General features: G+C 56.1%; 6 protein-coding genes across 6 annotated transcripts; 4 read left to right on the forward strand and 2 right to left on the reverse strand.

The window, feature by feature from the left end:
* Positions 1-369: 369 nt before the first annotated feature.
* Positions 370-856, forward strand: CMQ_6160 (uncharacterized protein; the record flags this gene model as incomplete). Its single annotated transcript, XM_014315225.1, has 2 exons — positions 370-434; positions 496-856. The coding sequence occupies 2 exons, from the start codon at positions 370-372 to the stop codon at positions 854-856; spliced, it is 426 nt and encodes a 141-aa protein (XP_014170700.1).
* Positions 857-1,283: 427 nt separating this feature from the next.
* CMQ_6121 (adenylyl-sulfate kinase) lies at positions 1,284-7,073 on the forward strand (the record flags this gene model as incomplete). The annotated part of the gene is made up of 5 exons (XM_014315186.1): positions 1,284-1,734; positions 3,470-4,412; positions 5,517-5,637; positions 5,705-6,096; positions 6,461-7,073. 5 exons carry the CDS (start codon positions 1,284-1,286, stop codon positions 7,071-7,073), a joined length of 2,520 nt encoding a protein of 839 aa, XP_014170661.1.
* Positions 7,074-7,248: 175 nt separating this feature from the next.
* On the reverse strand, positions 7,249-8,565 carry CMQ_6016 (vacuolar ATP synthase subunit c; the record flags this gene model as incomplete). Its single annotated transcript, XM_014315081.1, has 3 exons — positions 7,249-7,948; positions 8,019-8,110; positions 8,224-8,565. The coding sequence occupies 3 exons, from the start codon at positions 8,563-8,565 to the stop codon at positions 7,249-7,251; spliced, it is 1,134 nt and encodes a 377-aa protein (XP_014170556.1).
* A 1,184-nt stretch (positions 8,566-9,749) lies between these two features.
* On the forward strand, positions 9,750-12,980 carry CMQ_6295 (hmg-i/hmg-y, DNA-binding protein; the record flags this gene model as incomplete). Its single annotated transcript, XM_014315360.1, has 2 exons — positions 9,750-11,867; positions 12,375-12,980. The coding sequence occupies 2 exons, from the start codon at positions 9,750-9,752 to the stop codon at positions 12,978-12,980; spliced, it is 2,724 nt and encodes a 907-aa protein (XP_014170835.1).
* Positions 12,981-14,156: 1,176 nt separating this feature from the next.
* CMQ_6271 (frp1-like protein) lies at positions 14,157-15,896 on the reverse strand (the record flags this gene model as incomplete). Its single annotated transcript, XM_014315336.1, has 1 exon — positions 14,157-15,896. The coding sequence occupies one exon, from the start codon at positions 15,894-15,896 to the stop codon at positions 14,157-14,159; it is 1,740 nt and encodes a 579-aa protein (XP_014170811.1).
* A 4,288-nt stretch (positions 15,897-20,184) lies between these two features.
* Positions 20,185-21,517, forward strand: CMQ_6398 (uncharacterized protein; the record flags this gene model as incomplete). Its single annotated transcript, XM_014315463.1, has 3 exons — positions 20,185-20,406; positions 20,557-21,178; positions 21,249-21,517. The coding sequence occupies 3 exons, from the start codon at positions 20,185-20,187 to the stop codon at positions 21,515-21,517; spliced, it is 1,113 nt and encodes a 370-aa protein (XP_014170938.1).
* Positions 21,518-22,990: the final 1,473 nt, after the last annotated feature.

Below are 22,990 nucleotides of genomic sequence, written 5' to 3' on the forward strand. Positions count from 1 at the left end.
TGAAGGTGCGAAACCATACCAAGGAAGAAGTTTGAAGATGAAGTTTCTAAAAATGCATCGAGAACACCTACAACGATGCATTCGTATAATAAAAATAAAGATAACATGCTGATTAAGGATGTGTTTGGTACTCCATACATGCAGCCAGTTTCTGAAGAATCGCACGAGGCAGTGCGGAGAGAGCAAGTATGCACGTATCCGACAATTCCAGTATATGGGTTATACACTAGCTATTTCCAAATCACAAAATAGTGGCGTCTTGATCACACGTCGCATCTTCATCGCCAGCAAGCCAGCAACAGCATTCACAGGCACGTGCAAAAGCGGATCCGATTCCCGCCGCTTTCTCACAACCGGCGATCAGTCTGTATGCCCAACATGTCCTGGTTTTCAGCCCTGACGACGGCCTTTGGCTCTATCCTGCTGGCACATGCGTATGCGCTTCTTTCTGCTCTCGAACCCATTGCTACAGACTGACTCTTGCTTCCTCCATAGATGCTACTCGGCGCAGGAGTTTTCTACCTTCCAGTCCCTTCGCTCTTCAGCAGGTGCGGCTTCATCGCCGTCGGACTCTCTTCCCATTGACATTACCATCGAAACCATTGCCGCATTACTCGTCATCAGCCTGGGCCTCGTCCTGGGAACGAACGATCTCCGCCCGATCCACTGGCATGTGTGGGCCGGCAAGATTGAGCGTGAGGGTGAAGAAGGAGCCAAGAATGCTGAGGGCGAGGTGAGCAAGGACTTTATGGGGAACCCGTTCAGCTACCTGGAGACACGGCCAAGTTTCGTCGACGTCCGCCGGCAGAGAAAGGAGTTTGAAGAATGGGTGCGGACGGGTGGCGAGTCGAAGTAAAATTGCAGCAGCTGAACTGCGCCGGGACTGGTTAATAACTGTCTCTGGAAAGGGGAGGGGTGAGACGAAAGTACCAATACTTTTTTTGATGCAGGCGCCGACCTAAAGACGCCGCCGTTTGCCGCACGAGTCTGTACGAGTCTGCTGGAAATCATCTCATATCGTCCCAGCCTCAGTGCGCTTTTCCGGGGCCATTCGGTCTCAATACGCCCACATCTGATAGGCGATGTCTCTGGACATAGGGGTGATGCTCTACATGAAGGGAAGTCACCCACCTGCTCGCTCCTTCCTAGGACTGCAGCCGGACTTGTTGCACGCGCACATTATCACAAACTGTAAATAACAATGCCACATTCCCTCTTCTTTGCCAAAACCATCCTTGTCCTCCCACATTCCACAATACATAAAGTACATTGCACAGTTGACCATGCCTCCGCGTCGATTTGTTGGCCACCGCCCCTCAAAGGCTCCGTTTGCATTTCGACAGAGACGTCCAGGGACCAGCAGGACGCCAGACATACCGGAAGTTATCCAGACGGTGCCCTCATCTCCTTCAGGCCTGTCGCCCGCGCTATCTCACGGTGTTGGGACTGAATTCTCGGACGATGTCTTCGACATAGAGGACGACACTGTGGAAGTAAACGACGTCGTGATGGCGCTCGAGATGAGAAACAATGGCGCAGTTGGCTGTGCATTCTATGTTGCCGCCAATGAGACTCTGTATCTTCAGGAAGATACACGTATCACAGGTCTTGAGCTTGTAGAGTCCCTTCTCCTCCAAGCACAACCTGCATCGGTTATCATTCCGAGTCGTTCGCCAGAATCTGTTGTTGACTACCTTGAGCGACAATCGAGCCGTGATGATGCAGGTGTACATGGTAAGTTGCTCTTTCTAAAAAAAAAACAGGTGGTTTTCTTACCATTTGTTCAATGACATGCTTGCCACATCTAAATATAGCAGAAGACCGAGGAAATTCCTTTACCGTCCGCACAGCTCTGTCCTGTACATTCAGTTCTGAATCTGGCAAAGAACGCCTTGCAAAGCTCGGGAGCCTGCAAACTCATGAGCCATATGCTGCACAATTCGTAACTGCCACAGAGGATGGCTTCCACAGAAGTTGGGACGACGGAGAGGGCGAAGGACACCAGCACAAGAGACATAGACGCAACGGACTCATGCGCCTTGGTACTTCTATCAGTCTTGACAGTGCTATCACTGTAGGCCTATGCTAGCCGACCCTGCCATACTCGAAAAAGTGCTTGTTCACAAACAGTTCTCGCTAACTAAAGCGACTTGCAGCTTGGCTGTGTAAATGCTCTATTGTGTCTCTTGGAGCAAAGCCAGGAGGAAGCCAGCCCCGACAGCTCTCCTCCTACAAGAATCAGGACTGTCCAGATGATATCATACAAAAATTGCATGTTTGTCACTGCAGACACCATGTTAGCGTTACAAATATTTCGCCTGGATGGCCGAAGTAAAATCCAACGGCCCGTGTCGGATCGAAGGGCTAACGGGGAACACGGAAAGCAGCGAGCAGTTTTCGATATATTTCGTGCTTCCGTTATAACCCCACAAGGACACGCCAGGCTGCGGGAAGTGTTTCTTCGGCCTAGCACCGACCTGGCGATCATCGACAGGCGCCACGAAGCCATCTCAGTCCTTCTTCATGCTGACAACACGGGCACTGTGAGCTCTATTCGCGCAGCTTTGAGAAAAATCAAAAACATACACTCGCCGTTTCAACATCTAAGAAAGGGTGTTCTTCTTCCAGGCAGCCGTGTCTCGATGAAGCAATGTGCCTGGACAAGTCTAGGGGCTTTTTGCAAGCATTCGGCAATTCTAGCCCGTCTCGTACAGCAACTGCCACATACAGGCTCTAACTTTGTTGCAGAGGTATGCTAGTCCAACTCATACGGCTTATACAAGATCCAATACACGATCTGTAAGATATATGTGGCTGACAGTGTCTTAATCAGATCTTCTCAGACGTCTCAAGAGAAGAAATTTCTAAATTGGGTGCGAGGGTTGACCGAACGATTGATTTCGAGAAATCCAAGTCGACCGGCTGCACCGTAGTAGCCGAAGGAGTTTCACGGGAGCTTGACGGTTTCAGAAAAAACCACGACAGTCTCCATAACCGCCTCGACAGTATATGTGACGGGTACCGTTCTCTGCTTCCTCTCGGACTGCCCGATGTGATTATTGGATGCATCTTCCACCCACACATGGGGTATCTCGCAGTTACTACCTTGGATCCCAGAACCCTGGAGGAGACTAGAATAGGGCAAGCTCACAGTCGCAGGGGTGGCTTTGACACCTGGGAGGAAGCCCTGCAAGAAGATGGATTGGTCTATTTCAAAACACCGGAGATGGATGGGCTAGACAGCCAATTCGGAGATTTGGCAGGTCGAGTAATCGGTAAGTACTGTCTGCCGTGCTCCTATTCGATAGTTTTGCCCCTTTCGCATCCTCGTATATGTTCATTGATAATGCAGAGTTTGAGGCGAATATTCTCCACAGTCTCAGGCTCGAGTTTCTATCAAATGAGACGGTGATATTTCGGGCCTCAGAAGCAATTGGAGAGCTTGATTGCCTCATGGCTCTGACAGCAGGAGCTGAGAGTTTCGGCCTCTCTCGTCCACAGATGTCGGCCGAAAACGTGCTAGAAATTCAAGGAGGCCGACACATGCTTCAGGAGCTCGGCCTCGGAAAATTTGTTCCTAATGACTGCCGACTTGTGGGAGGGCTAGGGTCGGAAGACGACAGGGATGCCGATGAAAATGAGCTGTTCAGTCGACAGCCTCCGATGCAAGATGCACCAAGTGCCATAATTTTAACGGGCCCCAACCATTCGGGCAAGAGCGTCTATATCAAACAGGTGGCCATCATCGTCTATCTGGCCCAGGTGGGGAGCTTTGTGCCAGCCAATAGAGCGGTAGTTGGCATAACGGACAGAATGTTGAGCAGGATTGCAACGCGGGAAAGTGTCTCGAGGGACGAAAGCGCCTTTGGCGTCGACCTCCGTCAGGCCGCCTTTTCCATCAACTTTTCAACACGGCGTAGTCTGATCCTAGTTGACGAGTTCGGAAAAGGGACAAACGAGGTTGACGGGGCTGCTCTCTTTCATGCCCTGATGGACCATTTTCTGGGGCTGGGTCGCAGGAGTACGCCGAAAGTGTTGGCTGCAACACACTTCCATGAAATATTTGACAGCGGTTCTCTGCAGCAGCACCCAGGACTGAGGCTGGCGCACATGAGCGTCAGTATCGACACGGGTGCATCACAGGCAGAAGACAAGGTCAAATTCCTCTACAAGCTTCAGCCGGGTCACAGCTCCGACAGTTTCGGCTGTCACTGCGCGGCCATAAATGGCGTTGATGCTGCTGTTGTCGACAGGGCCAGGCGGATTGCCGAGTCGCTAGCACACGGCGGGCGGCTCGAAAAGATGTGTCTGGAGCTGCCTGCCGCGGAAATTGGGAGGCTTCAGGACGACGAGAACCGGGCACGAGTGTTTCTTTCAGAGATGGAGCACGAGGACTTAGTACGGCAGAAGTGGTCCAGCCCCCAAGATCTTCTGAGGCGTGTCTTAGACGATCAGGCTGGTTGAGTACATTTGAGTGCAAGTACAGACGTTTTCGACAAAGAGTGGTGGGCGGTCGATGAGAGATGCATGGCCGAACAGCCGAGGTACAACCTCATAGGATCTGTCCAGCTTGAAGAAGAGTATCATGTATTTTTGGGAGTGCGTCACGTCTGAAACGAGAAAGCGTTGCGTTTTAAGCAGACTCTTTTCACATGTATATTACGCGTGCACTCCTGAGAAGGCTGGTGTGAAACGGACCTACTGGTAATCCATACCGTAACTGTTTGATGCTTATAGGGAGACTTATAGGTGGTTTTTAGTTGTATACGGAGTGCCAGGCCAAGTTATTGCTCAGCGGTAAGATGGCTCTCCATTGTGGACGGACCCCCCAGGAACAGGCATGAAATGCAACGCAAAAGCCAGTTATTGAAGAGGAGGCATTGATAGGACAGCAAGTGGAGGTCGGTCTTAATCGGCGTAATATGAATTTACAAGCATTGACAATTCGGATATACGATTGCTATGGCATGGACTAAAAAGAGGCGGAGGAAGGAGCAGAACGGTGCATGATTGATGAGATGCTGGCCTCTCATTGGTGCGATTGTGTATAGTTCCTGGGGCAGCTACATAATAGGCTCCGAACGGCAGTAAGATGCATAGTAGTGTTGGCGATGGATACTGGCTTGCAAAAGGTGCCTGCGGCGAGTGCCCGACAGTGGTGCGACAGATGGCCGGGAACAAGCTTCTTGGGGGTGGATTTCAGCGTGGGCTTGGGCGACGGCAACCAGGGGTCTCCTTGAAACAGGGTCGAGGTCTGGCGTTTTGTTTCTTCTCCGTCAGGCGGGCACATCTGCAACAAGCAGGGCTGGAACGAGTGCGATGGGGCATATTCTTGGAACTGAGACGTCTGTTCTGCGCACGGCAATAGAATTGGACGCGTGGACAGGTTGTCGGCCAAACAGCCCATTAAGCTATAAATCACAAGGCTCTCGTCGTCTTATTTACAGTATTCGATATCATATTATTCCAATACCAATCTGCAACACCATCTTACAATCAGATCTCTAAATCATCAGCCTATCACACAATCACTACACCCAACACGACATCACAAACACTCACCACCACCACACCACATTCAAAATAAAGTTCACTGCTGTTCTCATCTCTGCTCTGGCTGCCGTTGCGGTCGCTCAGGTGAGAAGTCTTCGCCGGGCGCTGCCCACACTGCTTCATCGGGGACAAGCAAGCTAACGAGAGGCAGGACTCCTCATCCACTGAAGTGGCCACCACCAAGACCAAGAAGTCCAAGAACACGGACACGGCAACTGACGCGACCGTTGCGACGGCAGCGACGGCAGCGACGGCAGCGACTGATGCCTCTACCACGTTGGTAGCCACCACCAGGACGAAGGGGTCAGGCAAGAACTCGACTGCCACGACGACCAAGTCAAAGGCAGAGGGCACAACTAAGGTCTCCGGGGCGACGACGACCAAGTCGTCAGGGAAGAACTCGACCAAGACGGGCGAGAGCAGCTCTGCCACAGCCTCATCTACAGGCACTGTGACGGTCAGCGGTGGACAGACGCTGTTGGGTCCTGGCGCTGGCGCCATGATGACGATTGCCGGGCTGGCCCTGGCTTTCACCCTGCTGCTGTAAGCTGGTACGGGGGATATGTGGGATATGGACATGGGACATCAATATCATTAGCATCTATGGAAGACCAAGATTTGTGGTTGGGCGTTTATTATCAGCAGCTACTACTAGCAATCGTTTATAGTGATTATTTATCTGCAGAGCAGGGAATTTTCTGCCGCCGCAGCACTAGTGAGAATGACGTGCCTGGAACCCCGCCATTGGTCGAATTGAGTTTTGGGGCGAGTTTTGTCTCTGCGCCGAAACCGCAGCCGGGTGAAATTTCTGCGACATCCATTGACAGACGACGCAATGGCAACGTGAGTGTTTGCCAGCAGAGAGAGAGAGAGAAAGAGAAAGACAGGAATTCTGACGCTGTGACAGTAACATCACGTGGCATGCCGGGTTGACGCGCAGCGAGCGCAACGCAGCGCGCGGCCAGAAGGGTTTTACGATCTGGTTCACGGGCCTGTCGGCGTCGGGCAAGTCGACGGTGGCAACAGCGCTGGAGCAGCACCTGCTGCACCTGGGCCTGTCGGCATACCGGCTGGATGGCGACAACGTGCGGTTCGGGCTCAACAAGGACCTCGGGTTCTCCGAGAAGGACCGCAACGAGAACATCCGCCGCATCGCCGAGGTGGCCAAGCTGTTTGCCGACGCGTCCACGGTGGCCATCACGTCCTTTATCTCGCCGTACCGTGCCGACCGCGACGTGGCCCGCGCGCTGCATGCGCAGACGGCCACCGCGGCTGACGAGCCGCTCGCTTTTGTTGAGGTCTACGTCGACATCCCGCTCGCTGTGGCCGAGCAGCGCGATCCCAAGGGCCTCTACAAGAAGGCCCGGGCCGGCGAGATCAAGGAGTTCACCGGCATCTCGGCACCCTACGAGGCACCCCTGCAGCCCGAGGTGACGATCCGGACGCACGAGCAGACGGTCGAGGAGTCTGTCGCCCAGATCGTCGCCTACCTGCAGGACAAGGGCCTCATCACAGTGTAGCAAAGCAGACAGGAAAAGAGAAATGATTCATGGCGGCCATTTCGGCCTGCCCTCGACAGAAACAGTTGCTTTGGTGATTCTATGGTTCCACGACTTGCCCGCGCCCAAGAGCGCACGACCGTGTCCGGAGACGGAGAGAGACAAGAGAAGAACATGCGAGGACGAGCAGAGAAGCCTACGGAAATTCAAACTCATAGTACACGTACGCGGTGTACTCGTGGCCATCGCTAAAGCCGACACCGGCAGCAGCCATCTCGGACGACAGAGCGGCATCGTCCTTGGTGATCTTGCCCTTCTTGTCGCGGCCAAAGGCATTGCCGCCGAGATAGGCGTAGGCCGAGTCGAGGGCGGCCTGGACTTTCTTGACCAGCTTGGGCGTTGACCGGACCAAGACGGTGATGAATTCGAGCGGCAGTCCGTAGCGCAGCACCGTCTCGACAAAGACACGCAGCGTCAGCACGTGCATCCACACGCTGACGCTCTCGCTCCAGCCAGTGCGGGCCAGCCGCAGCGCCTCGCCCCAGACCTTGCGCTCCTCACGCTCGACGCGCTCGAGCTCGCGCTGCTCCTCCTCCCGACCGCCCTCGACGTATGTGTACTGGCGTGGGGTCCACTTCTGCTCCCGGCACTTGTGCACAAATTCGGCGCTGTGCTTCTTGAACGTCGTCACCGCGAACAACGCAAACTCGTCGTCCGTGGCCACCTGCACGGCCGACCGCGGCACCACCATCGGCGCCAGCGTCTCGTACTCCTGCAGGAACTCCTTGCGTGCTCCTGTCGGCACTACCACCAGGTGTGTCTCCAGGTATTCCGAGTCCTGCACCAGCAGCGACGGCTTGACGATGGGCGTCAGCGATTTTGTCGCCAGGTTTCCGCTGGAGTCATGTCAGTTTCTTCCCCGCTTTGGTTCCTGGCTTCAGTCTTCTCCTCTCCACGGGAACTCACGTCTGCTTCCTCTGCAATGCTGCCAGATTGCTCTTGACCGAGCTGTACTGGGTGAATTTTGCCTTGACGTCATTGTCGATATTGACGAGCTCCTAGACGAATTAGCAACTTCCTCTCTCTTCCTCTCTTTTCCTCTCTCGCTTCCTCTCACCTTTTGCAGCGTGTCGATGAGCTCGCCCAGCGGCCGGTCTGCCCGATACCGCACCTTGTTCCAGGAAAACGAGTTCAGGTAGCTCTCGGTCGGCTTGTCGTTGACAATCTTCTGCTGGGCAGCCTTTTCCTCGTCGCCGTCGAGGATGTTACGAAGCGAGTCGGCCACGCGAGAGACCACGCCGGCACAGCCAGTGTCGAGCCGGGCCAGGTCGTCAGCCTGCTGCACCAAGGCGTCGAGCGTGCCGATCTTGAAGTCGGGTATGGGGAAGAGCTGCAGGGAGCCGTTGTCGGGCGACACCGTGGCACGCAGCGATGACAGTGCACTGCTCAGGTCGCTGGACTCAAAGGTGCGCAGCGGCAGCGAGACGACAGCGTATCTGGTGAGTGTGGGCATGCTTGCGGTGGTGCTGCTGCATGCCGCAGCAGGAGGAGCTGAGGGCGGTGGAGGATGGCGGCGAGAGAGCACGGGCGGGCACGAGGGGTAATTGGCAACGAGCAATTGGCATTCGACAATCGGCAATCGACAATCGACGTGAGATCGAGGCAGCTCTGCTCTCCGGGTTGGATCGTCCTGCGGCGGGGATGAAGAGTACAAGTACGAGCACTTTGTAGGGATGCGTGAATTTGAGCTAGCCTGGAGATAGGCTACATATGCACTCGCCAATTGGCAGCTGGCAGCAGCTGCCAATTGCTCACAGCTAGCGCTGAGGAGCAATACAGAACACGGAGTACAGCGCCTTCCTCGTTTCGTTTGGCGCTTCGCTTGTCCAAATCGAGAAGGGACCATCACCCCGTGACCGCCTTTTTTTTAAATCGCCCAGGTTTCGCTCCGTCGCGAAATCGCTTCTCACCAGCCTCTTCTTTTTTCTGCCCGTCGAACCAAGCTGCACGACCGTGTCCGTCCGCACAACAACTCGCACCACACGCACAACACGCACATCACGCACAGAACGCACAGAACATACCACAGAGCCCCCAGTCCACCCACGCCCTCACACGCACCGCCCACAGTTCCTTCTCGCTCTTCCCCTCCATTTCTTCGCCCCATCATCCACCACCCCCTCTCTCTTCTCTCTCGAATCAGCATTCTCTCCCAGACGACCCTTCTTGCCCGGCAACAAAACCGAATCACCGCCGGCAAAGCCCAACAGTCACCTGGGAACAGCACCGCCACCGCCGACACGATACCCAGATCGGCCTGGCTGCAGCAGAAGAAGACTACCGGCTCCCCTCTGCCACCAGGACTGGTCCGTCCGTTGAAGAGCGGTGCATGGAGTGACCGTGTGGCGCCTGGGGAAACTCGTGCACCCCTTCTTCGGCTCGTTCCGTCCTCCTCCTTCGTTTCCTCTTCGCCTGCACGCTCGCTACCGCTTCTCCATCCCACGCTACTATGCTAGTGCTCCATCCCATCTGACAGATCTCCTGTCTTGGCAGCCGTTGGCGGCTGCCCCTTGAAGTCCTCTGTCTCTTTTTGCTCCTTCCTCCTTGCTCCTTGCTCCTCACCGAGATCTACAGGCGACCTTTTTCTCTCTCCTCTCTCTCCTCCCAAGGACAGGCTGGGCTGCCACGCACGCCAACATGTCGACATTTACGTCCGCCGTCGGCCTTCCTCCGCTCTCCACCATTGCCCCCAACGTGGCCCACGAATCGGGAGCATCCATGGCTGTTGGCGGGTCCGCACTCAGCTCCCTGTCCGCCATCGAGCACCGCGATGCCCGGATCAAGGATCCCGTGCCCAAGAAGCTCAAGGGCCAAACCGGCAACATCAAGGGCAACTTTGGCGTCATTCAGATGGACCTGACCGGTCACGACACGTCCGTCGAGCGAAACGAGCTTGCCAAGCGGGCTAGCGAGAGCACCGAGATGGCCGCCCTGCGCGCATACCAGAGCGGCCACGGTGTTTCCTCGTCAAAACGCTTCGTCCGCCTCCCCGACGAGCCGCCCTCCTCCGTCTGGGATCCATACTACATCACGACCACCGCCACGGCCCAGGCCATGCAGCCGATCCAGCACGTCCAGCCGGTCCAGTCTGGTCAGAACAATCACAGTACACAGAACAGCCAGGCTGTCGGCCCGACATCCCGCTCACAGTCACTGAGTCCCGGCGAGACAAAGGCAGAGCAGAAGCGTCTGCTGGCTCTCCTCCGCAGCCTGCCGTCACCGGCTGTTGTGGACCAGATTTGCAAGGCAGTCGAGTACTTTGGTGGCAGCCCCAGCGCTGCACCGCCAACAGACGGAGCGTTTCCGCGAAGCGACCTCACAAACGGTCTCGGCAGCACGTTCATCGGTTGGATCGCCGAGATCTTCCCCAGGCTTCCAAACAGCACAACGAGCGCGATCACAGCCGTGCTGACATCACCCCACTTTGCGACAGCAAATGGAAGTACCACGTCTGCGAGGCTGGACCAAGCAGCAGGGGACTCACACGCACCGGGAGACTCGGCCATGGCCGGTGCCCCTGCTGCGACAACAGAGAAACGCCGGAGGGGACGGCCAAAGGGAAGCAAGGCTACCAAGGTCAGAAGGGACAAGGGCATTAAGAAGGGGCCCATGAAAGCCCGCAAGGCTGCTGCTGCTGCAGCCGCTTCAGTTGCCAACGGCGAAGGCAGGACGACCGAGGAGGATGGCTGGGTCGACGTGGACGACACGGCGATGGACGTCACCGGCGGCGTGGCAGACAGCATGTTCTTCCACCCCGGCACATCGATATCCACACCCGAGCGGCAATCTGCTCCCGCTCTGTCCACACCGTCAGCGAGCATGGATGTCGGTACAGGTGCTGGTCCAGAGGTCGGTGCAGGCACGGCTGAAGGAAAGAAGCGCGGACGACCAAAAGGCTCCAAGAACCGGCCAAAGGCAGCGGACGTCGTCGAAGCTCCCAGCAGTAGCAAAGAGATCCCCCCGGCGCCTGCTAACGTCACGCCCATCTCGCCGCCCGCTGTTCCGGGTGCTTCTACGCCGGCGAAGAAGGCACAGATTGGACGACCAAAGGGCTTCACGGCGAAACCAAAGGAGCTTCCGACTCAGACGACATCCCTCGGCAGTGGCAGTGACAACGATTTCGGCCTGTCCCACCTGAACCAGCAGATGTATGCTGCGTCTGCTTCTGCTGCCGTGCAGCCCGCGGACGCTGTGAGCATGGCCACCGGGGCCAAGCGCAAGCGAGCAAAGGCAGTCAAGAAAGACGAGCTTTCCTCGGCCGACCTAGCACAAGGCTACCCGACCGGAGTCCAGCAGCCTTCTGGCCAGCTTGCCGAGATAGCTAACACGAGCACGAACATGAACACGGCGAGCACGAACCCGTCTGCTGCGGTGAAGCGGCAGCGGAAGTCTGCCGACGCGAGGGCCTCGATGCGAGGCAGCAATGCTAGTAGCGCATCTCCAGCCACACAGGCCGCCGCTCACAGCATGGCCGGCATAGGCAGCGACCAGCAGCAGATTCTCGCTCCGCTCGATGCAAGCGATGCCGCCGGGCACCAGCTGAACGTCGCCTTTGACACGCTGTCGTCCCTCGGACAGGCCACACAGCAGGCCGATCCCTCACAGTCGCTCGTTTCACAGCAGCCTCGCCACCAGATGCAGCAGCCGCAATACACCACACAAAAGGCCATGTCGGCCACACCACCGCTTCCGACCATCGAGCAGGGCCAGGCACAGAGCGTGCAGAGCGTGCAGAGTATGCAGGCAGTCCAAGGAGTGCATGGGCTACAGGGAATGCAAGGACTCAATGCTGGACTTTTGCAGGGCAGGCAGCATCCCCAACAGCACCACCAGCACCAACAACAGCAGCAGCAGCATCATCATCAGCACAGCTCGCAGGCGCAGATGGCTGGGCCAATGGCTACCGGCGGTACCATGACCTCACAGCAGCTGCCCCGACCCAACAGAACGCCCCAGCCGTCGTTTTATACTGCGAGCAGACCAGAGGCCACCCCGTTTGGCCAGACGCAGTCGCAACACCAGCAGCAACAGCAACACCAGCACCAGCACCAGCACCAGCACCAGCACCAGCACCAGCACCAGCACCAGCATCAGCATCAGCATCAACATCAGCATCAGCAACAGCAACAGCAACAGCAACAGCAACAGCAACAGCAACAATCGCAAAAACAACATTTCGCACCACAGTATCAGCAGGCCAGCCAATACACGCCACAGCAGCAGTCACCGGTGTTTGCACAACAACAGCGACACCCGTCTCAGAGCATGACTGTTGGCTCGCCCGGTTTGCTGACTCCGAACAGCTCCCACCGATCGCCCCAGTTCACGACGGCGACGAGCACAGCAGGTCTGGGGACGACGCAGAACACGTATGGGGCCGGCTTCGGCTCCTCGACCTACGGTCAGCCGCGCCGGACAAACAGCGGGCCTGGGCCTGCAGGCGCCGGATCGCCGTCCCTCAACGGGCCCTACGGCACAGGTGGCAGTGCTGCTGGAGCCACTTCGGTACCGCACAGCCTCTCTCACCACGGCTCGCCCTCCTCCTTTGGGGCGACAGCACGACAGCAGCCGCAGCCGCAGCCGCAGCCATCGCCCGGAAGCGCCGGCAGCTCGGCAGCCCAGGGCATCCAAGGCTTTCACAACTTCGACAGCCAGTCGCTGTTTGACGGCATCGGCCTGGATGGCAGCACCGGCAGCGGTGGCTTGGGTCTCGGCGGCCCAGGGACCTATAGCTTGGGCGGCAGCGTGCCGAGAACATCGGCCAATCCGGCATCAGCATATGGAGCCCCGCCATCGATGACCTCGTTCGACACAAACATCCGGACAGCCAGCCAGCTGCGGGACCGCTTCTACAACATTCGGCAGTAGCACGACTGCAGCCGCAAGGAAGACCGGCGTTGAAGGCATCTCACCAGACGGCAAAGATCATTTTGGGCAAGCGTTGGGCAGGAGCATGGCAAAAGCTTGAAGGGGCGGTGGGATAGCGGGGGCCTGGGTTAAGAAAATGGGTTATACGGCACATCTCTGGAAGTTTGGAAGGCTTCCCACTACGGATCATTATTGGATAGTATGCTGTTCTTTTTGCGTGGATGTCGGGACAGGGCTGGGAGAGATACTTCTGCCAGCTCCTTGCCGGCGTCTCTGTTTTCCTGCTTCGTTTCTGCTTCTTGTTCTGATTTCATTTGCATTGACGCCCCACGCAGTGAACGACTAACGGCCATGGCATGACATTACCATTGACGACGATTATTAATACAACCGGAACAGTTCCGCTTTCTAATGTACTATACTATATCTTACCACTGAATTCTAGTTTGCATACTACCACTACTCTGCTGGCTGCTGGCAGCAGCAGACAGCAAATGTGAAAAGAACATTATGTTTCTTGTGTGGTATGGATTTCGTCTTTGCTTGTCTACTACTAATAAGCATCTTCCGTCTGAACGTGGGCCCATATCCGGGAGAAGAGCAGTGCGGCGATGCGAGCACAATACAACAGGGGAAAACAAGTAAATCGAACAAACAGATGCTCCCCATCACTTCTTGGCTCAATATAAGCCATGGACAAACGCCTTGGTCCAGCCTCGCCTCGCTCGCCATATTTCTTGTGCCTGTCTGGCCCGAAATTGTACAAATCTATATATTCCTTTGTGGGTGTGCAAACACGGCAAAGTAAAAGAAGGAGGGAAAAGGAAAGTAGGATAAACACAGAAGAAGACCGGCTGGATTTTGTATGCTAACGCCATGCACTGCGCACATCGACTAGAAACGAGAAGGATGCAGAGCTGAAACAAAAGAAAACACGTCATGTTGATACCCCAGTCCGGCTTCCACGCTGAACCGTAAATGGCGCCCGGATCCCCGAGCCCCAAAAGAAAACGCCTAGAAATGCTCAGAGTACAGTAAAAAAGAAAGATTCACGTCTGGAATGCATAGCATAGAAATGCCAAAATTTGAAAAGGAGGGAAAAGAAACGAAATGAATCACGACGAGACCAATCACGACATCCGTCGATCGAGACCGACAGCGGCAGCGTTCTCTTCCTCACGCCGGCAGTCTGAAGTCGTTGACATCATCGTCTATCGAATGCATCGGTGGCCGTACGGACTCGTGAGCGCCGTGTCCATACCACCACTCGTCTTCCTCGGCAAAGCCATCTTCGCGAATCAGCTCCAGCATCACCTGGGCGTTTCTCCGTATGTCTGCTGCCCTGTCGACCACCTTCCGCTTCAGAATGAGAGCCTCGGCCGTCACCATCCACAGCTGCTGCAGAACCGGCAGGTCGGGCAGGAGAAGACGCAACTGATCGCGTGACAGAGGTCCCATCGGCATGCCACCGGCCAAGCTCGTGTGGAATATCAGGTTGTCCATATGCTCCCACGACGTCTCGTCCATGGAGTTCGTGGAGGTCACGTGTCCATCAAGACTCAGCTTAGCTGCTGCCGCCGTGAGAGTGGCAGAAGCATCGTCCTTCATCGTCGTGACCGATCTCTTGCGCCCGAGACTCGCTAGTCCCCGCCGAGGCTTCGCAGCCGGCTCCACGGTCACCTTGGTGATGGAGTTGTACCAGGTGTCCACGGCACCCCTTCGATTGTTGTATCCGTTGATCTCCCAGAAGCGTTCGACCTGGCGGAGTCCACCAATGCACAGCGCTGCAGTATGCACCTCATCGGGAGGCTTGTCTTTGAGGTATCCTCGAAGGGACATCTCCACCCGACCGACATACGACGGCGGCCGCAATCGACGGCAGAATGAAGCCACGACCAAGGGAAATACCTGATGGACCTGCAGCAGAGTCCGGTCATCATACATGCTCATGATCTCGACCTCGATTGGATTCATGGTGTACGGCGTGTGCCGCAAGCCCTTGCCGTTGTGGTCGATGATGTACTGCAGATGCTTTGTCCGGTACGTCTCGAAGAAATGGAAGATGGTGAACAGCAACGGGATTAGGCGCCGGCGCATCCTCTCGCGCTGTGGTGCAAACTCCTGTCTCTGGGCCGCAGTTACCCGCAGAAAAATCTCTTTGGTGACCCATTCGCAAATGTAGAACGCCAACTTGGCGGCGACGTGGAGCCGATGCCACAGGCCGCAGAGATAGCGGAGGTTGAGATTCTTGTAATCAGGAGGATAAATGCGCTTTGCGTATTCGGGTATGTTGTGCTTGAGATGGAAGCGTACAATGGGCGACTCGTTTGCTGTCACCATGGCGTGCCAGGCTCGGGATGTCTGACGAAGTCGTAGGATGTCGGCGAGAGGCATAGATGCTATAACCTGGATCTGCAGCTCAGCAGGGAGGCGGAGGAACAGGAAGTCAAACGGCTGTGACCTGTTCGGCAAGGTTAGCAGGTCGGGACTGAGGCGGGATGCTGGACCAGTCCAGTCGTACGGTTTTCGGTGACCAGCCGATTCGATGGCGGCATGTAGCTGCGTCTCCGAGACAGCTACCGGCGAGTGTATCAACGTCGGTACGGGGATGTGCTGTGGCTTTGAATGAAGTAGGCGGCCAATGAAGCGACTCCTCTTCTGTTTGTGCTCAACATGGGCGGTATCGTCTTGTGGTGCCCCCTGTATGCTGGCGTCTCGCAGTGGAAGAATGAACAGGGATTGGGCCGTTTGCGTAGTCGACGATGCGAGCAAAGAACCGCTCGTAGAGGATTCGCCATTCTGTTGTTGTTGTTGTTGCTGCTGCTGCTGGGCGAATTTTGCAAAGTACTGATTCGAGGCAAACTCAGTGGCCTGAAACGGATTTATGGCCTCTGGCCGAGATGGTGTTGGGGCCATGGTCGTTGTGACAAGGACAAAGGCGTTTGGTCACGGCCTACACACATGTGTTTGCGTCGTGGGTCGGAGGCAAATCTTCCCTAAGTCTAGCAACGAACTCAGACTGTGGAGAGAGGATCAAGGCTTCGGATCGAGAGTGTGATCATTCATGATGCGAAAAACATGACGCTCGAGCGGGGAAGCGCGAGAGAGTCGTGGCTGTCGACTGGCTGTTGCGGAGGATCCGGCAAGACGGCGACAGCTGTGAAGTGGTTCGACTTTCTGGCACGCCAGTCTCTCCGTCGGCAGTCGAACAAGGGCGAGGTAGACGAGGCTGAACGGATTGGTCGAACGAACGAGAATGTCCAGAAGACGTGACTGAGGATGAGGAACAAGGTCGGATCGGATCGAGCAGGAAGACGATGGTGCGAGAATGAAGGACGATGCAAGAGCAAAGCGTTGCGCTGAACAGATTCGGGTTGGCGGGCCGTACCAAGGTGGGGGGGGTGGGAAGAAATATACGGAGCACGAAGACAGTGAGCAGATCCAGATGTGAGGCGACGACGAGAGAGACCGGGGGTAATTATCGGTTGTAAGAGACGGAGATGGCAGAAGACAAAAAGGATAGGATGGGAAATAAGACTCTAAGATTATTGGAAGATGAACGGGAATTAAGGATTTGTAAGGCCTAAAAAGGGAAACACCGCTCGTGGGATGCTCCTGCCTTGGAAGAGCAGAAATAGGGTGAGGGAAAAGGTGGACGACGGCGGAGTGGACTTTCGACGCACTGCAGAGGCCATCGCGGCATGAGCAGCGGGAGGGGGGGGAGTGTGAGAGGGTGTGAGAGGTGTGGGCGTGCAGAAGGGCCACTGGAGAGCGGGCAGGATGACCTTGACGAAGTGCGAGGATGTGGCTACGGCGGTTTGGCCGGCGAAATAGTGGAGAGTATCGGGCCAGACCAGAAACCAAGGGTTCAGGCCACGGGCGGGTCTCCCCTGGCTGAGGTACCTAGAGCACAGCGAGGAATGCGTGGGAGGGTACAGACATCGTAGGCGATGCTGGGTGCGACGACAAGTATCCACCTATGCTTGCCCGAAGTACCGCGAACCAGTCTGAAATGAGGTGTATTTCTCCGTGCGCGCGCCCCCCCTGGTCGCTCTTTCCATCCCCCATAAAATGCCGTCTGAAATTCTGGATTCGGCCCTGCTCCTGCCCAGAGTAGCGCCGTGCTCGTATGAATCCTCGTCGATGCTATCTGCTCGTACGGAGTACTCCGTAAGCAACTTGTATTGCCAGCACGGCGGAGGCGTCTGCAGAGACGAGGCCTGGGCCGGCTATTGGTCTGGGCCATTATTCCAATGAGCACGAGCACGAGCACGAGCACGAGCACGAATACTTCTCTGCAACAACGCCTGTTGCACCTGCTCTGCAGCGTCGGTCGCAATTTAGCCGCGGCCAATGAGCACGTCGCACACTGTCCGCTGCTCTCTCCTGGCACTGTGCGCTTTTGCGGGGGAGCATGCGCGGATCACACAGTAGCCGATAGTGCCGGTGGGCGGAGCGGCATGCTGCCTAATCCATCACCACTCCGACAGATATGCACACTCATGCCGATCTTGTCGAAAGAGGCGCGCCGCGGATCTCTCCTGTCTCAAAGACATGGAAAAAGGCGACGCCGTCGCCCCCTTGCTCTCTTGTCACGGATCGCCATTGCCACTGCCGAGTTGCTGCTTCTCCAGATCACCGCTACTTGAATAGCCGTTAAATTGTAAGCGCAGGCTTTGTACGAGTACGGAGAATGCAACACCAGGTGATCACGGCGTTATTAGTGGGGACCGCCTATCTCTTAAGGTAAGATATGTACGGAGTACTCCGCACCATGTAGTTGTTTGATGAGAGAGGACGAGCATGTAAACCGGCATGAAACAAGCTGGCAGATATGACGCCCAGCCAAAAGGAAATACGCGACAGAGAGGAGGGAGACGTGAGAAGCAATGCAATGATACGCGAGGCGCTACCAAGTATGTATGCCTTCGTCCCACGCAAATCTTCCGGCTTGGTGACCATCCCGCGCCCGTTTCTGTGTATATCTCACATCTCACGGAGTACATACAACGGTCTCTTGGCCAGAGAGCGGGACGGCAGAGCCGCGCCAGAGACGATGTCTCCCTCCCGCCCCTGTTTTGTGTGTGCATCTCTGGTATACGGCCAGTCGGCAGCAGGCCGATATTAAGGTTAGCAGATCTGCAAAAACAGGAGGCGAGGCAATTTGCGTTCTAGCACAAGAGCTGTATTGCCCGATTGCACTGCCCAGTTCTCCAAGGGGTGGCCTGTCTCTGGCCAATTTGGCCGTGCCACAAATGGAGACGAGCAGAATCAAAGTCAGATTACGGAGTAAAAAGCCGTAAAACACAAAAATGTACGGTCGCAGAAGAGAAGAAGAAAGGAGAGACAGAAAAAGAAAAAGAGTCCAGTCATGCTCAGTAAGGATGGCCCACCTTTGGGTGTACGGCCCGACTCCGGCCTTGCTGAAAGAGCGCCGGGTTGGTGGGGCAGGAGAATCGGCCGAGAAGGTGCCAGCGAGCTACTCCGTATTACTGTGTACAAAATGGTGGAATGGCGGGACAGCGAGCATTAATGCGCCCTTCGCGTTAGCAACACACCCAGACAGTCGCAACCATGCGCTGTTTACGCGTTCGGAGTACGACAATACGCTACATAGCTTATGCACGGTTATATAAGCGGCTGCTCACGGCCCCGTTTTTTCCGGTGTTTTTGCAGTGACTTGCCGAAAGACGCCGGGCTCTGACGGGCCTCTAGGTCACTCGCCGCGGTTTTTATATCCCGTGCAATCCGTGCTCGTACATAGTAAGATACGTCGTATATGTCTCGCTCCGTACTAGCTCTCTTCCCATAGCCGGCACTGCACTGTCCCGCCGTGCAAATAAACACAGCGGCCGATCGATGCGACTGGACGTTGCATTTTGCCAAGGGCAGCTCATCGTTCTTCTTTCTTCTCTCTTTTTTCTCTCCTGCAACCCATACCGTTTCCTCCCCACTCTAGGCCCCAGCATTTATTATACTCGTATCTCACATATAAGCTAATTCGTGCCATGCAGTGCCTTCCGTTGTAAGGGTCTACGGCGACTGTCCCGTATTTGGCCTAGCACCACTCGTCTAATATGGGTAGAAGAAACGTGGCCTGGCGGGCGGCAATGTCCTATTTCGGAAGTTGTGATTGGATAAATCAAACACAACTTGTGTATCTTACGAGGGGCAAGAATGTTTCATTATGTAAGCAACCCGTCAGCCGGGTTTCGTCTTGTTCGTTTTCCTTCTCCCGACCAAGACCGGAGTTCGGCCTGTGCCGCAGGGTTTGGCGCCGGCCCCTCCGCAGATGTGTTTTCCGGCCTCCGGCCTGCTTGCCGTGTCTCTCTGCCTTGGCTGGTGCGGCTCTGCTCCGCTGTTTCTGGCTGCTTACGACGTATGGTCTTCTTTGCAGAATTGGACCCCGGATCTATTTTTAGGATATTCTAGACATATCATCGAGAGTCAGGGACACAAGGTGACCGAAGTCAGACCAGAGACACAAGACAAACGCAAGATGAGGTCCAATGCTAGATGCCAGTGCCAGGCGGTCGAGGACGCACAAAAGACGTGCAGTGTCTGCTTCTCCTGTCCGTCATCCTCGCCCTCCCCCATATCTTACCGTCTTTCCCGCCAAGACTTATTTTTAAACATTAAAAGAGGGAACCTGCCATCGCTCGTATGCCCCCAGTCCATCTGATTGGCCCGGCCCATCCATCTGCCTGTCGTATCGTATAATACGAGTACTGGCCTCTTTTCCCCCCTGGGTGCAACCGCATCCGATTGCGGGTATTTGTCGTCATCCTCAAGTAAGCAGAGAGCCACACGGCGGAATCAGAAAATCAGGGCTTCTCCCCAGCTCGCGTCTTGCCTGCCGTCTCCATCTCTGCTTCCCCCTTTAATAGCCGACTGCTCTCTCCTGTTGGGTTGCATGTCTTGTACTCGGACTATAGCCGCCGAACACGTCCGTCCGTCCTCGTTTTGCCCGTCCGAATCCAACCGCATCGACGATCCCTGTTGCGTTGCGCAAAAGGTGGAAGCCAACGCCCCCTTTTTCTTCTGCCGCAGCCTTGCCGCCCGATTGCAGACGCCTGGTCCGGCCCAACATCCGCACTCATTGTCGTCTGCCGCGGCCTGCAGACGAGGGCCTGTGCTTCTATTGGCCTCTCCCACGCTCCGAGTCTGAAATTACTCCGTCCCGGCCTACTGTCGCGCGTCCGCGATGTCTACACACACCAGGTTCTCAACCTTCCCACCCACCCCCGGGGGTGATGACGGCGATATCGGCAGGCCAGAAAGCGACAGCCCGTCCTCCAAGCTGATGCTGGAGCCGTATTCCCCGCCCTTCGTGGTGGAGACGCCCACGTCACCGTCCTCGGCCTTCGCTCTGTCGCGGTTTGAGTTTGAGACGGGCAGGGGAAACGAGGGCACCAAGATCCTGATGGTCGAGTGGAACAGCACTGCAGCAACTGCAGCTGCAGCTGCAGCGGCAACAACAACAGCAACAGCAACGACAGCGACAGCAGCTTCTACCGTTACTACCAGGCAGGACAATCCGACGACGGACAACACTACGAGCTGCCTAGCGGTCCAGGACGACGGCCACGACTGGGCCGGTTGGGAGGTCACGTGGGACGGCAAGACGGACGCCAATGCAGTGCCCGCCCGAAGAAGCACCGGCGGCACTGACGGCGAGGATGGCACGACGCTGCGGGTGTACTTTCTGCTGCCGCCTGGCCAGCACATCCCGCCGCTGGTGAGCATTCGCCAGCGCGTGGGCCGCGTGGGGGGTGATACCGCAGCAGTCCTGTGGACCAAGCCCATGCCGGCTATCTTTCCGGCCAGCAGCAGCACGACGACCGGACAGCGAGGCGTGCTGCATACGATATGGGCGCAGCAGCGACTGGCCGACCTGGCCGCCGAGATTGCGGCCGAGATGCAGGCCAACAGCGAGAGTGTCGGCCTGCAGATCGCCATCCAGGAGCACGCGTGGATCACAGAGCACTTTGGCAATAGCAACGACGCAACGCCGGCTGCAGCTGCAGCAGCAGCGCGATCACCATCCGAATCGGAACCGGAAACGGACACAGACACAGAAGCAGCTGCCGCTTCGTTCTCGCCACACCCTCCATCCGGAAATACGAGCAAGCTCGGCGAGAAGCTCAGAGGCCTGCGGCTGGCGACGTCACCGGCCGACCTCGAGGCCGCGTCACGAGGTGAGTCTCCTCCATGTCGACATAACAGGAGCCCTATCATCCTCACCCCACCCCCCTCCTTTCTCCCCAGCTGACCTCCCGGGAGCAAGCAAAGGATCCGCCAGTACCACCCTCTGGACCCACGTTCACGCCACGCAGCAGACAAGGTCGCAGCCGCAGCAACAGCAGCAGCAACAGCACACGGCCCCGTCACACGTCTACTCCCTCGATGCTGTTCTGCAGGGCGGCCGCATCCAGGCAACCGACACGGCAGATGCGGACGGCGAGGATGAGCTGTTTGCCCTGCCTATGAGTCCGCGCAGTCCGGACATGGTGAAGAGCCCGTTCAGCGTGCTGTAGGAAAGCATGGCCGAGAGCACGGCCGAGAGCACGGCCGAGAGCATGGCCGAGAGCATGGTCAAGAGAGCATGGATCCCCAAAGCCACAGGTTGGACGCCGCATTGCACAGCGTGCCGTTGCTTTCCTCTTTCCTCTGCCCTTCCCTGTCACTTATCGGTTTACCCATTTGTATAGGCGCCTTCCATAGCGGCTTTCTCGTCTCGCTTGTCATCGTTTCTTCCTATTCCTGCTTTCTTCTTTCTCTACTTGGTCCCTTTTCCTCTTTTCCTAACTTTAATCTTGTTCTCCTTCTTCATATAGATCAAAGGGCAAACCAAATCTACGGATATATACAGAATATCATGAGATCACATGCCTCTTGGTCCGAATGTGTCCATCAGGCCGTTCCCCAACCCCCATGTCGTGCTTCTCTTCGTATTTTTGGCTCGAGATGCGGGATACATCCTTGACTGTCGGCTAAATACAGTCAGATCCGATGCCAGAGCCAGGGCCTGCAATTTAGCCTGCTCCAGTTTTCATTCGTTCTTCGTTACAATGCCTATTTCCGTCTGCTCTGCTCGTAAGATACCACCTCCTTGCATCCTGCTGCGGGCAGCAGACCTTGGCTGCCTCGTTTCTAATTTTCGCCTTCTCGTTGATCACCTTGCGTCTTGGCCGTCGTGTCTGAGACCCTTCGAATCGCTCATGGTCCACTCACACGGATAGCTGCACCCACGGTCCCCTCTCACCGCCCCCGGAGCCATGTGATAGCACCGGAAAGTGCAGTATGAGCGCAGAGCTGCCTGCGTGCTCCGTTTTCATATCTTGAAAAGAAAAAAAAGAAAAAAGGGGGGCAAGACGGAGTAATGTCCGCCAAAAATTCGAATCGGCCCGTGTTGTACGGCACCAATGTCTCATGGGTCCCGTGCAAACCAAGGCTAATCACGTGGCGTGCTGGATTTCTGAATTATCAGTCGTCAACCTCTGCCAAAGCCTCTTTCATATCCACAATTAAGAGACATTCTTATCGATGCAGCGACAACAATATCGAACCATTTCGAGCTGCGAATTCGACCCGCCACCGAGCCACCCCTCTCTCCCCGTCCTTGTAAGGTTACTGGCAAGATGTGCGCCAGAGCCTAAACAGGAATGTCCGACAGCCCTCTCGCGCAATGTATAAAAACCACGGTAATTTCGCTGGCTAAATATGCCCGGACCCTCTTGCTCGGCTGATGTCCAGATGCAGCACAGCCGCCGCTTCGCTGGCCTAGCTACGTAGTAGAAAGTACGCGTACGGCTAAGTGGCTTAGGCTAGCAATCGGGTATCGTAGAGAGTCAGCCGGCCTAATATAAAGGTACGGCCGCGTAAACGTTAATCGACATTAGAGCTTCTGTAGCTCGTATATGTAGCTAGTTACATGGTAAGTGTCCGATCGGTGAACAGTGCTGTCAACTGCCATTAAGAAGTGGCCTTTCGGTGGTCCAAGAGCAAGT

Source organism: Grosmannia clavigera, assembly GCF_000143105.1.
Source record: "Grosmannia clavigera kw1407 unplaced genomic scaffold GCSC_167, whole genome shotgun sequence".
NCBI lineage: Eukaryota > Fungi > Ascomycota > Sordariomycetes > Ophiostomatales > Ophiostomataceae > Leptographium > Leptographium clavigerum.